We start from the raw sequence: 14915 nt of genomic DNA on the forward strand, positions 1-14915 counted from the left end.
TTCTGTCATCCAATGCTCCCATGCAGCTCGCAATTTAACTTTAAATGACCTGTTGATGCTGATATCTAGCGGCTGGAGCTCTTTGGTTAATCCACCAGGGATGACAGCAAGCTCCGAATTAGTTTTCTTCACTTGGGCTTTGACAGTATCGGTCACGTGGGCGCGCATCGAGTCACAGACCAATAGGGATGGGAATTTGTGAAAAAAGCCACCCGGTCTCTTGACGTAGACCTCCCTCAGCCACTCACTCATCTTCTCCTCATCCATCCAGCCCTTTGGGTTAGCCTTAATGATGACACCAGCAGGAAAATTTTCTTTAGGCAAAGTCTTCCTCTTGAAAATTACCATGGGTGGTAGTTTCTTGCCATTAGCCTGACAAGCGAGAACTACAGTGAAAGATGACTTCTCATTTCCTGTGGTACGTATAGATATCGTACTGGTCCCTGTTTTCTCAACAGTACGGTTTACGGGGATATCGAAAGTGAGGGGAACCTCATCCATGTTAATAATGTGTTCTGGCTGGATATTTTTTTCATTTATCTTGGTTATGCAGTAGGTGCGAAAAATGGCCAGCTTCTCTTCATAATCCTTTGGTAATTGCTGGCACACAGTAGTTCTGGTGCGAATGGAGAGATGACGCCTTTTCATGAAACGAAAGCACCATGAAGGACCTCCTCGAAAGTCCTTGATCTCCATGTCACGTGCTAAAGCAGTGGCTTTGAGTCGAATAGAGACAGTGGAGACGCTTCTACCTGCGTTTCTCTGTTCCATAACCCACTGTTCTATTTTGTCCTCCAACTGTGGCCACCTTGCTTTGTTTCCTCGGAAACTCATTTTGGTCTTCTTTACTTGGCGGAGGGCATCTTCTTGTTTTCTCCACTTACGCACCATGGATTCATTAATGTTGAATTCTCTTGCAGCTGCCCTATTTCCATGCTCTACTGCATAACTTATAGCTTTAAGCTTGAAACCTGCATCATAAGCATGTCTCTTAACAGGAGACATTTTTTGGGGTAGTGGGTATAGTTAACGCTAAAGCACAGATATATTGCAAGGATACTGCGCACAGAGCTGTAAGTATCACTCAGTGTGGCTCCTGACTACGGTGGCCGTAATGCTCAATCCATTTATGGATACTGTAAAAACCCAAGTGAAGAATAAATTCATAGGCGCACGGGGGGGGGGGGGGGAGCATGGTGTGTGCTGTGGTATGCCGCCCACGATAGAGGTAAAGGATCCTGTATGAACCCCTTTCTTTACTGTCGGGTTCATATATAAGGCGCACCGGATTATAAGGCGCACTTTCTATTTCTGAGAAATTCTCAGCATTTTATGTGCGCCTTATAGTCCGGAAAATACGGTACTTTATAGCTGGGCGTTTTGAGGGAGGTACCCACGCTATTTAAGCAGACACTGGATCATTACTGACCAGGTCTGTCAGTTTATATCGGGCCTTCATGCCCCATGATTGTATGTCCATTTTGAGCTTTAGAACACACTAGTTATTCATCACACCTAGTGTGTATACATAACTGCCCTGATGATGCAGTGATGATATAACGCTGTGGAAACGCAGTCCTCTTTAGAGAAAGCTGAACATTCTGCTGATTTATTCTAGCGCCAATCTGACAGCACTATTTCCTGATGGGTAATGGTGTGATTATCAAGGGGCTAATTTTTACTATGCAACCTATATACCCTGCAGCTCCACTAGAAATTAATGCAGAGGCTCTGAGCGAATATGAATCTATATATAGATATATATAGCATTTGTACTGTGGCTCTAATCTTAACCCCTTAGTGACGAAGCCAAATTTTTGAAATCTGACATGTGTCACTTAAAATATCATAACTCTGTAAAGGCTTTGCATATCCAAGTGATTCTGACATTGTTTTTTCGCCACATGTTGTACTTCATTTAGGTGGTAAAAATAGACCCATAGAATTTGTGCATATTTATTAAAAGTGGCAATATTGGGAAAATTTTGAAAAAGTTGTCATTTTTTTCACATTTTCAACTGTAATATCTCAAATATGTGTAAACATACTGTACACATTTTTTGCAAAGATATATATTTCCATCTGTTCACTTTATTCTGGATGCACATTTGAAAAACTTTCGGTTTTTTTAACCATTTAGGAGACAAATTTAACATTGATTATCAACATTTTGAGGGACACTTTATTTTCCGGCACCAAGCCAAGATTGCAAAGTCTCATGAGTATCAGAATGATAGATACCCCCACAAGTGACCCCATTTTAAAAACTACACCCCTTAGTGTATTCACTGAGGAGTGTCATGAGTATTTTGACCCCAGTGTTTCTTTTCAGGAATTAATTCAATTTAGGGTGGAAAAAATAAAATTTCATATTTTTGCAAATACGTAATTTTTAACACAGGATTTTTTTCTATAGTGCACATAAAAATGAGGATTTACACCTCAAAATGCATACCCCCGTTTGTCCTGTGTTCAGAAACATACCCATTGTGGCCCTGATCTTCTGTCTGTATGTACAACGGGGCCAAAACCGAAAGGAGCAGCCGGTGGCTTTCAGATCAGACATTTTGCTTGAAGGCGTTTTAGGCCCCATTGCTCACTTGTAGACCCCTTAAGCCGCCAAAACGCGGAGGACCCCCACAAATGACCTCATTTTGGAAACTAGACCTCTTAGCGCATTCATCTAGGAGTGTACTGTGTATTTTGACCCAACAGTTTTTGAATGAATCAAAGCAAAGCAGAAGTAAAAAAAGTACGCTTTTTTTTTCCAATTATGTGATGTTAATAACAGTTTTTTTTTTGGACAGTAGACATATGAATGGAGGCTTTCACCCAAAAATGGATACCCCAGTTTGTCCCGTTTTCAGAAACATACCCATTGTGGCCCTAATCTTCTGTCCGTATGCACAACAGGGCCAAAACCAAAAGGAGCAGCGGGTGGTTTTCAGAACAGACAGACATTTTGGTTGAAGGTGATTTAGGCCCCATTGCCCACTTGTAGACCCCTTGAGCGGCCACAACGGTAGAGAAACCCCACAAATGACCCCATAATAAAAACTAGACCCCTTAACACATTCATCTAGCGGTGTACTGTGTATTTTGACTCCACCATTTTTAAATGAATCGAAGCAAAAGCAGAAGGAAAAAATTACGATTTTAGTTTTTTTAGCAATTATGTCATTTTAAAAATAGTTTTTTTTGTACAGCATACATAGGAATAAAAACGGTCACCCCAAAATGCATACCCCCATTTGTCCCGTGTTCAGAAACATACCCATTGTGGCCCTAATCTTCTGTCTGGATGCACAACGGGGCCCAAACTGAACGGAGCATCAAACTTTAATTGTCTTTTAACTTTTGGATAATGGCGATCACGTGACCGAAGGCCACTCACCGCGGCCCCCTGGGACGTCTCCAATCTCTTCGCTACCTTTGGTAGCCATGAGCAAGGAGATTTTAAATTTCCTCTTGCCCTCCCCAGCTTCTGTGCTTGCATCTGCCATTTTGACGACGGGCGCATGTGCCAAAACTGGGGAAAGGTCTGCGGATAAGGATCCCATCAGGGGACCTCGCCGGTGGCCTTATTTAAGTAATTTCACCTCCCCTCACGGATCCGATCCGTGACGGGAGATGAAAATTGACCTTTTTTTTTTAACTTTTACGTGATCGCTGTTATTCATTGGATAACGGCGATCACGTGACTGGGAAAAGCGTACCATGGCACCCCATGAAATCTCCAGGCTCTTGGCTACATTTAGTAGCCAGGTGCGGGGAAATTTTAAATTACCCCGCCAACCTGCGGCATTTGCGCCTGTGTCCGCCATTTTGGCGATGGACACGTGCGCAGAAGCCGGGCAAGGTCCGCGGATAAATCTGGGGGGCTTTAGGTACCTAATTTCATCTCCCCTCATAGATATGATCCATAAGGGGAGATGAAACAAACTTTTACACTTTTTTCAACTTTTACATGATCGCTGCTATCCATTGGATAGCAGCGATCATGTGAGCGGGAACCGCATACAGCGGCTCCCGGTGACAGCTCCCTGCTCTCAGCTACTCATACAAGCCGGAAGCAGGGAGTTTTTGAATTTCCCGGGCCTCCCGACTCTCTGCGCATGCGCGTGACATAATGCGTTTGGCGCGCATGCACAGACGCCAGCGGCAGGGTTGGGGAGAAGATAGAAGACGTCGGACGCTGCCGAGGACCAGGGGTGAGTACTCTCAGCTCCCCTTACGGTTCTGATCCGTAAGGGGAGCTGAAACTTTACTTTTTTTAAACTTATCATTGACTTTAACGCGATCGCCGGTATCCGGTGGATACCGGCGATCGCGTGACCGGGGGTGGGGTCCCGCGGCCCTGGATGACAGCTCCATGCTGTCGGCTACCTCCGGTAACCGGCAGCATGAAGTTATCACGTCCTGAGCCTGCAGGGCTTTCATTCCTAGAGGGTGCATGTTTTTATGTCCTCTAGGAATTAAGCCCAGTAGGACAGGAGGTAGAATCCCGATGGGGCCGTCACGAAGGGGTTAAAGCTGCTAACAGTTTCTAGAAAGGGCAAGAGGCACTTGGTCACTTACTTGACTATTCCACTAAATTTACAACTAAATGGATAGTACAGTGACATCTAGACTAGAATAGGATATAGTGATATCCTATTCACTTTTTGTATCCTATGCTTATTCCTGCCTCATTCAATATCCCTTTTCATGTCAAATGTTCTATTATAGATAGGCAGACCTGTCACCTACTTATCTACAGCCCCCTCCCCTTTTTTTTCTAATCTTGTCTACATTTATAGTAGGGTGACCAGAGCGTAATTAACACGAGCAATTTACTACTCGGCCACCCCTTCAGTACAGAACATCTATATCGTAGGCACCGAGGCCTACCTTTAGGGCCGTATATCTATCAGATAAATAGGAATAGAGGCACCATCATATTAAGCCTCTTTATCCCATTCTATTGTGTTTGTATGTCAATTTATGTGTGCCTATTTTAGTGGGTCCCAATAGGAAATTAATTTTATTATTAAAAGTTATATTTTAATTGTCTAGGTTCCCCACAGTGATTAGTCTTTAATTTGGAACCTTCTGTCTCAGTGACTCTTTTTTCTATCCCTAGTCTATTAATCAATAGCTATAGTCCCCGATAACTTGCTAACTTAAATAGGTGATTCATATCATAGTAGGGATAGAATAAAACAAAAAAAAAATGCAGAGAGATTTCAGAGCCACCAGCCCAGATGGTTGGCAGAGGGCTATCAACCTGTCCTATCATCCGTGTGCTCTTTCATAGTCCAATAGAAAAGCCTCCAATAGGAGGCTCGTCCTTCAGGAGCCAATGGTAATAGGACACGTCACTAGAGTCTGCCACCAGGACGGTCTGGTTCAGATATTAAGTTAAACGACATCTATACATCTGACCCTGCTGTATACACTGCCTACCAGGAATATTCAGGCCCGATGTTCATGGGAGTTGCGCCGATCCAAGTGCGCGTTCACCTATAAAAGTGTGATCACTTAGTATGTTATTATCGATACAGAGGGAAATAGGTTGATTTTATGCTTTGTGTCCTTTTAACGAATGAATGCTATTTGCTTCAGGCCAGTGTCACATGGCATAAGCACATATACGTGCACATGCCTCTTTTAGGCTGTCCTCACACGGGCGTATTTGCATGCACAAAATATGCGCGCAATAAGCAGAGAATAGAATCCACTGCTTGAGCTCATTCATATACGTGAATCTTTCCTTCACATTCTGGACGCGCTAGAAGAATGGCATTATGTCCCATTCTCCTGCACATTAACACATCAAAAGTACCCATAGCAATCATGTACCAAAGCTGTGTCTGTGACACACGTCATGTAGCAGAGCCGAGTTTGTAAGGTGCATGTACTGTGGCACAGCTGTGTCTGTCACGCGCATATAATGTAGCAGACCTGTGTTTGTACTATGCCAATGCATTGTCTGTCAGGCAAATGTCACGTATCAAAGCCGTGTCACATGTGCATGGACTGTGGCACAGCTGTGTCTGTCACATGCATGTCATGTAGCAGATCTGAGTTTGTGACTGGCATCGCATCGCAAGTTTGTGCTTTGCAATTTTTGTGCAATGCATTAACATAAAAAAGTCCCATTGACATTCACATTAAAACAACACAGCTTTAAAGGGGTTGTCCCGCGCCGAAACGGTTTTTTTTTTTTTCTTCAATAGGCCCCCCGTTCGGCGCGAGACAAACCCAATGCATGTGTTAAAAAAAAACCAAAACGTTTACTACTTACCCGAATCCCCGCGCTGCGGCGACTTCTTCCTTACCTTAGCAAGATGGCCGCCGGGATCTTCACCCACGATGCACTGCGGGTCTTCTCCCATGGTGCACCGTGGGCTCTGTGCGGTCCATTGCCGATTCCAGCCTCCTGATTGGCTGGAATCGGCACACGTGACGGGGCGGAGCTATGAGGACCAGCTCTCTGGCACGAGCGGCCCCATTCACCAGGGAGAAGACCGGACTGCGCAAGCGCGGCTAATCGGGCGATTAGACGCTGAAATTAGACGGCACCATATAGACGAGGACGCTAGCAACGGAACAGGTAAGTGAATAACTTCTGTATGGCTCATAATTAATGCACGATGTACATTACAAAGTGCATTAATATGGCCATACAGAAGTGTATAACCCCACTTGCTTTCGCGGGACAACCCCTTTAACGCAGCATCAAAAAAACCCAAGTGTGTGGCTATGAGTATATACACGATTACTTATGTTTAGGAGGTATTTTATGTAAAGTTACCGCACCTATATACGCCAACATGTTTTTAGAATTAGTACAAATGTGTGCATACAAAATAAACAACAACAAAAAACAACTTACTGTTTATGAGATCCACATATATTAGACAGCATTTCTAGTTCTTGGCAGCTTAGGCCTTTCTCCGAGTTCTGGAGTGTGGGGGGTGTTGCAAATGTGGTTCTTTTCCACTTTGTTTCTTTATGGGTAAAGAAGGTAAAAGATTGCAACATTATTCAATTAATCCCAAAAGGAAGGCCATATTACATACTTTGAACTGCAGCCATAATCAATCAAGTATGTGACAAGACCATGTATTACTTCTTTAAAAAGGGAAGAACAATTAACATTATTAACAGTTCAATGCATATGAACTACAAAAATACAACAAGGCCCTGTGCAGATGTTTTCTACACAATGAATCGATAAAATCTTTGCAAAACCAATGCATTTTTGCGTAAACTGAGAACAGGTGTAGGGCCTTCAGTGACATAGTGGTCATATGACTAAAGACCTGCACCAACCAACAATAATAATAATAATAATAATAAACTTTATTTGTATAGCGCCAACATATTCCGTAGCGCTTACATAGACAGTGGATACAGAAAGACAAAAATACAAACATTACAGTACCACGGATACAAAGTAATCAATTGATGGAAACAATAGGGGTGCGGGTCCTGCTCCAACGAGCTTACATACTACAAGTAATGGGGTGATACAGAAGGTAAAGGGGCTGGAGATGTGCACTGTATGGCGAGGTGGAGAGTGAGGGGTGATATACACATAGACAATGGTCAGACATTTAGCCGTGTGACGGCAGAAACAGTATGACTCCAGGAGCGGTTTATGATGGCTAGCAGAGATTGCAGTCAGTAGGTCAGGGTGCATGTTATTAGGCGGAGTACAGAGGGGTTTGTTTAGGGAATTCGGTATGCCTCCCTGAAGAGGTGCGTTTTTAGAGCACGCCTGAAGTTCTGCGAGTCCTGGATTGCTCGGGTAGCCTTTGGTAGTGCGTTCCAGAGGACCGGTGCTGCTCTGGAGAAGTCTTGGAGGCGGGAATGAGAAGTTCGAATTAAAGGGGCGCTCAATCTGGTTTCGTTAGCAGAGCGGAGAGCCCGGGCTGGTTGATGGATTGAGATGAGGGAGGTGATATAGGGGGGCGCTGCACTGTGGAGGGCTTTGTGGATGAAGGTGGCGAGTTTAAATTGAATTCTGTATTTAACGGGCAGCCAGTGCAGTGACTGGCACAGGGCAGAGGCATCCGAATAGCGGCTGGACAGGAAGATGAGCCTGGCTGCCGCATTCAGGATGGATTGGAGAAGGTAGAGTCTGGTGCAGGGGAGGCCGATCAGCAACGAGTTGCAATAATCGAGCTGGGAGTGGATGAGGGCAACAGTAAGCGTTTTTAGCGTGTCCACAGTGAGAAAAGAGCGGATTCTTGCGATGTTCTTGAGGTGCAGCTGACATGTTCGGGCCAGAGATTGGATGTAGGGGGTAAAAGAGAGATCAGAATCAAATATGACTCCAAGGCAGCGGGCATGTTGTCTAGGAGTTATGGTGGCGCCACACACTGAGATGGAGATGTCAGGAGGAGGTCGGTTAGTGGAGGGTGGAAATACCAGCAGGTCAGTTTTAGAGAGGTTTAGTTTTAGGTAGAGAGAGGACATGGTGTTAGAGACAGCGGACAGTGATGTTTTGGAGTAAAGGTGCAGAGATGTCACGGGAAGAGGTGTATAGCTGGGTGTCATCAGCATACAGGTGGTATTGGAGGCCAAATCTCCTGATGGTTTGTCCAATAGGGGCTGTGTAGATAGAGAAAAGAAGGGGGCCGAGGACAGAGCCCTTGGGGACCCCAACAGCAAGGGGAAGAGGAGGGGAGGTAGAGCCAGCAAAGGAGACACTGAAAGAGCGGTCAGATAGGTAGGAAGAGAACCAGGAGAGGGCAGTATCCTTTAGGCCAATGGAGCGTAGCATACTGAGGAGGAGTTTGTGGTCAACAGTGTCAAATGCTGCGGAGAGGTCGAAGAGGATCAGTAGGGAGTAATCGCCCCTCGATTTGGCTGTCAGTAGGTCATTGGATACTCTTGTAAGGGCAGTTTCTGTCGAGTGTTGAGGTCGAAAGCCAGACTGTAGGGGGTCTAGGAGAGAGTGCTCTGATAGGTAGCTTACAAGGTGGGAGTAAACCAGCCGTTCTAGTAGTTTGGAGATGAAGGGGAGGTTTGAGATGGGTCGGTAGTTGGCAGCATCAGTCGCGTCCAGAGTCGGCTTCTTTAGCAGTGGGGATATGATGGCGTGTTTGAAAGAAGAGAGAAAGATGCCAGAGGTCAGAGAGAGGTTGAATATAGTGGTGAGATGGGAGATGACCACTGGGGAGAAGGAACGGAGGAGGTGTGAGGGACGGGGGTCGCTAGCGCAGGTGGTGGGGCGAGCAGAGAAGAGCAATTTGGAGACTTCTTCCTCTGTCGCTGGTCTGAGTACAGACAGTGAGAAGGAGCTAGATGCAGTGCTGACAAGACTAGGGTCAGGGCTAGTCTGGGGTTGGGAAGTTATTTCCTGACGGATGTCATCAATTTTCTTTTTGAAGTAAGCAGTCAGCTCTTCGACACTGAGATCCGTCACCGGGGGCTGTGGTTTAGGGCTGAGAAGGGAGTGAAAAGTATCAAAGAGCCGTTTAGGGTTGTGTGATAGTGAGGAGACTAGAGAGGTGAAATAGACTTGTTTGGCATGGTGGAGGGCAAGGTTGTAGGTTCTGAGCATGAATTTGTAGTGGAGGAAGTCTGCGGACGTTTGCGATTTCCTCCACAGCCGTCCAGCACTTCTAGAGCACCGCCGGATGAAGCGCGTTTGAGGCGTGAGCCAGGGTTGCCGTGGTCTACATCGGATGGCTCGGGTCCTGGGGGGCGCCACTTCATCCAGGGCAAGTTTGAGAGCGGTGTTGTAGTGAGCGGCAGCCAGGTTGGGGCAGGTGAGGAGAGAGATGGGGGACAGAGAGGACTGTAGGGACTCAGCAAAGTTCTGGGTGTGAATGGCCTTAAGGTTCCTGTAGGTACTGTAGGTAGGTGGATCTGGAGAAATGTTGGGGAGCGTGACAGAGAAAGAGAGGAGGTTATGATCCGAGAGCGGGAGAGGGGAGTTAGTGAAGTTGGCAGCAGAGCAGAGCCGGAGGAAGACCAGATCCAGAGTATTGCCATCCCTGTGAGTGGGAGAGGCTGTGAGTTGAGAGAGACCAAGGGAGGAGGTGAGTGAAAGAAGCTGGAAAGGCAGATGGGGAGTTGGGGCCATTAGTGGGGATGTTAAAATCACCTAAGATGAGGGTTGGAATTTCACAGGATAGGAAGTGGGGGAGCCAGGCGAGCAGCACCTGGGGGGCGATAGATAACTGCTACTCGCATGGACAGCGGGCAGAAAAGCCATAGCATATGTACTTCAAATGATGGAAAAGGGAGTGAGGGTACAGGGGGATGACCTGGTAGGTGCATTTCGGGGAGAGAAGAGCACCTACTCCTCCGCCACGCCTGTCATCTGGTCTCGGGGTATGGGAGAACTGCAGGCCATTGTAGGACAGTGCAGCAGGGGAGGCCGTGTCAGACTGCTGTATCCACGTTTCTGTGAGAGCTAGCAGATTTAAAGATTTAGCAGTAAAAAAGTCGTGGATAGTGGGGAACAATGGAGGAGGATGACTTAGCAGCACTGGTATGTATTTATTTACCTAGTGCTACCGTGTTTCCCCGATAATAAGACCTACCTTGGAGAGGTTGGGGGGGAGGGGGCTTAAAATATAAGCCCTCCTCCGAGCGCCGGCTCTGAGTTGCTGACGTGGCGCTTGATTTACCAATCACAGCCATTCATTGAATGACAGACATCATTGAATGGCTGCGACTGGTTAATGGAGCGCTGGCTCTGATTGGCTGATGCAGCGTTTGATTAACCAATGCATGAATTAGCTTGCTGGAGGCGGGGTAATCAAGCTCCACTACCAGGAAAAAATGCTCTGTCAGCGTTCAGGAGAACGCGGCAGCCTGCCGCAGCGACAGAGACCAGCGCGAGGGACCCGAATGCCGGCTGCTAGGTGAGTAACCCCCCCCCCCCCCCCCCCCCCAAAAAAGTATATAATATCTATCTAGCTCTATCTATCTATCTATCTATCTATATATTATATAATAAGGCAGAGTATTATCTTCAGGGAAACACGGCAGGACCATATTTTTTCACTAAACTTGATATTGGTACCATATTTATTCACCGAGCGTAGTTCTAAAACTGTATTTATTCACTGTGCTTGGCTCTGGTTCTTCTTTTATTTACTGAGCTGTTTCGGTGTGGTACTGTCGGGAAGCTTGCACTGGCAGAACACTAGACGACTGATGAAACTGATGCTACTGAAAATCTGTTCCATACCAAAAAAATTTTTCTTGCTTCTGCATGGTGTGCATGGATTTATACAAGACCTATTTAGAAAAATAGCATAGTCATAGAAATTGCTACAAGAATTATTTTATATGAAATTATAAATAAATAGGTCACTCACTAATTAAACAGAAACATAAAATGGTGTCCAGGTCAGGTAAAAGTTTTTTGGCATTTCAAAAAAAAAAAGGAATATGTGCTTGTTCCCAGCAAGAGAAACCAAGTCATAGCATGGTAGAGTTGGAAGGGACCTCCAGGGTCATCTGGCCCAAGCCCCTGCTCAGTGCAGGATTTACTAAATCATCCCAGACAGATATTTGTCCAGCCTTTGTTTGAACGCTTCCATTGAAGGAGAACTCACCGCCTCCCGTGGTAACCTGTTACCCTCAATGATCGCCCTCACCGTCAGAAAGTTTGTTCTAATATCTAATCTGTGTCTCCTTCCTTTCAGCTTTATCCTATTGCTTCTAGTCTTTCCTTGTGCAAAATAAGAATAGGGCTGATGCCTCTGCCCTGTGACAACCCTTCAGGAATTTGTAGACAGCAAGCTAAACATTCCCAGATCCTTTAACCCTTTAGTGACCAAGCCTGTTTGCGCCTTAATGACCAGGCCAAATTTTGCAAATCTGACACGTGTCACTTTAGCATGGAAAAACACCAGAAAGGTTTTGCATATCCAAGCGATTCTGCCATTGTTTTTTCGCCACATGTTGTACTTCATTTAGGTGGAAACAAAAGACCGATAGAATTTGTGTTTATTTATTAAAAGCGCCAAAATTGGGAAAATTTTCAAAAAAAATAGTCATTTTTTCACATTTCCAACTGCAATATCTCAAATATGTGCAAACATAATATAGAAATTTTTGCTAAGATTTATATTTCCATCCGTTTACTTTATTTTGGGCGCACATTGGAAAAACTTTCGTTTTTTTAACCATTTAGGAGACGTACAAATTTAACATTACTTTTCAGCATTTTGAGGAACATTTTGTTTTCCTACACCAATCCAAGATTAGAAAGGCTCATAGGAGTCAAAATGATAGATACCCCCACAAGTGACCCCATTTTAAAAACTACACCCTTTAACGTATACACGTATTCACTGAGGGGTGTCATGAGTATTTTAACCCCACAGTTTTTTTTCAGGAGTCAATGCAATTTAGAAGAGAAAACTAAAATTTCATATTTTTGCAAATATGTCATTTTAAAGACAGGACTTTTTTCTATAGTACACATGAAAATGAGGATTTGCACCCCAGAATGGATACCCCTGTTTGTCCAGTGCTCAGAAACATACCCATTGTGGCCCTAATCTTACGTCTGGATGCACAAAGGGGCCCAAAATGAAAGGAGCAACCGGTGGCTTTCGGAACAGAAATTTTGCTTGAAGGAGACTTAGGCCCTATTGCACACTTGTAGAGCCATTGAGTGACTAAAACGATGGAGAACGCCCACAAGTGACCCCATTTTGAAAAGTAGACCCCTTAACGAATTTATCTAGGGGTACGATGACTTTTTGACTTCACAGTTTTTGAATGAATCTAAGCCAAGCCGAAGGGAAAAAAATTACGATTTTCATTTTTTTGGTAATTCTGTCATTTTAAAAGCAGTTTTTTTGTACAGCACATATATGAATGAAGACTTGCACCCCAAATGGATACCCCTGTTTCTCCCGTGCTCAGAAACATACCCATTGTGGCCCTAATCTTATGTCTGGATGCACAACGGGGCCCAAAACTAAAGGAGTAGTCGGTGGCTTTCAGAACATAGATTTTCCTTAAAGGCGTTGTGGCCCTAATCGTATGTCTGGATGCACAATGTTCAGTCTATGATCTATTAGTATACCCAAGTCTTTTTCACATGTGCTGCTGCTTAGCTCAATTCGTCCCATTCTGTATGTGCTGTCTTCATTTTTCTTGCCCAAATGTAGGACTTTGCATTTCTCCTTGTTAAAAACCATTCTGTTAGTCGCTGCCCACTGTGCAAGTTTTTCTAGATCTTTTTGAATGCCCTCTCTCTTCCCTAGTATTAGCTAATCCTCCTAGCTTTGTGTCATCAGGAAATTTGATCAGTTTCCCATCAATTCTATTCTCCAGATCATTTATAAAAATGTTGAACAACACTGGGCCTAGGACAGAGCCTTGTGGTACCCCACTTGATACATTCTTCCACTTGGATGTGCAGCTATTTATGACCACTCTTTGAGTATGATCACTCAGCCAGTTCTGAATCCACCTAACAGTTACCTTGTCAATCCCATATTTGGTCATTTTTTTCAATAAGTATAGTATGAGATACTTTGTCAAATGCTTTACTAATGTAAAAAAAAACTATATCTACCGCATTTCCCTGATCAACCCAGTCAGTAATACTATCATAGATGGAAATTTCCATTTCGTTACCATCACAATTCTGGGTATAAACAGATCATGGGATAGATCCTTGTATTGTCCCCTAATGTATGTATTCATTTGGTTGCCCCTTACCTGTCTTTTTTTCCAGGGTGAATAATACCAATTTTGATAGCCTCTCTGGGTATCCCAGTCCTCTCATTCAGTTTATTAATTTAGCTTATTTCAACCTAAGTACTGCAACATCTTCCCTGAGCACCATTGTCCAGAACTATACACAGTATTTCATGTGAGGCCTGACAAGTGCCTTGTATAGTGGAAGAATAATCTTCTCGTCCCTTGCCACTATCCCTCTTTTAATACACCCCAAGGCCGCCTGCACACGAGCGTTCCGGATTCCGCTAGCGGATTTTCACGCGCGTATGGTACCTAAATGTGCTTGCGGATAGGTGCGGATGCATGAAAAATCACACGCGGATGTGTTGCAGAAAAAAACGTGCAGAAAAACCAGCAGCCGCCCCTTATTGTAAACCCAACCCCTAGAGAACTGCCCATTCCTTGGAAAACAGCTTAAAAACCAACACCCAGACTCCGTTTTGTCCCTCTTGCTTGTGCGAGCACCGTTAAATTATTCTGGCAACATGCTTTCACCCGGTGAGCAGATGTCTTTGTGGGCATGGTTGATCCATGTAACTTTTTTCGGGCGCTTCTCCAGCGTGACTTTATTTCAGTCACTGCAACAAAATTCACAAGAGGAATTCATTACTACAGATTTTGCGTTCTTACATCCTGCATTGGCAAGAAATACTACCTATCTCCCTCTACACATTGCGGGTGTCTGCTGAACAAGGCTATTAACCCAATAAATGCAGCTTCAGTGGCACCAGTGGAAAATACAACTGTTCCCGCAAAAAACAAACAGGGAGGGCTTAGTAACTTGAGCGCATCCTGGCGGCTGATGCACCCGTCTTCCTGCACAAGACGGCCACAATGCAGGATGGACGTCTTTCCACAGAGCTGGAGGAAAGAACACAAGTCCGGCAATGGAGCCGGTCATGTGCTCTTTTCTGACAGCGTTGCGGAGAGTCGTCCGTCCTGCAATGTGACCGTTTTGGTATCGCTGCATCCGTAAAAGTCTGATCTATCAAAGTAATGTATGATTTACCCTGCACGGTGAATGTGGTCAAAAAAAATAAAGAAACTACGCCCGAAATGCACTTTTTCGGTCACCCTATTTCCGAGAAACAATGCAATAAAAGGCGATCAAAAAGTCAACTGTATGCGAAAATGGTACCAACAGAAACGTCAGGACATACCGCACAAAATGAGCCCTCACACAACTATGTTGCCAAAGAAAT

At 44.7% G+C, this 14915-nt stretch overlaps 1 protein-coding gene across 2 annotated transcripts in view; it reads right to left on the reverse strand.

The window, feature by feature from the left end:
* Window positions 1-14915, reverse strand: part of CNST (consortin, connexin sorting protein) — a 420527-nt gene that overhangs the window by 206480 nt on the left and 199132 nt on the right. For both annotated transcript variants that reach the window (XM_066596044.1, XM_066596043.1), the window contains exon 6: window positions 6878-6992. In XM_066596044.1, coding sequence (XP_066452141.1) covers window positions 6878-6992 — 115 coding nt within the window. The remainder of the gene's footprint in view (window positions 1-6877; window positions 6993-14915) is intronic.

Source organism: Eleutherodactylus coqui, chromosome 3 (assembly GCF_035609145.1).
Source record: "Eleutherodactylus coqui strain aEleCoq1 chromosome 3, aEleCoq1.hap1, whole genome shotgun sequence".
Lineage (NCBI taxonomy): Eukaryota > Metazoa > Chordata > Amphibia > Anura > Eleutherodactylidae > Eleutherodactylus > Eleutherodactylus coqui.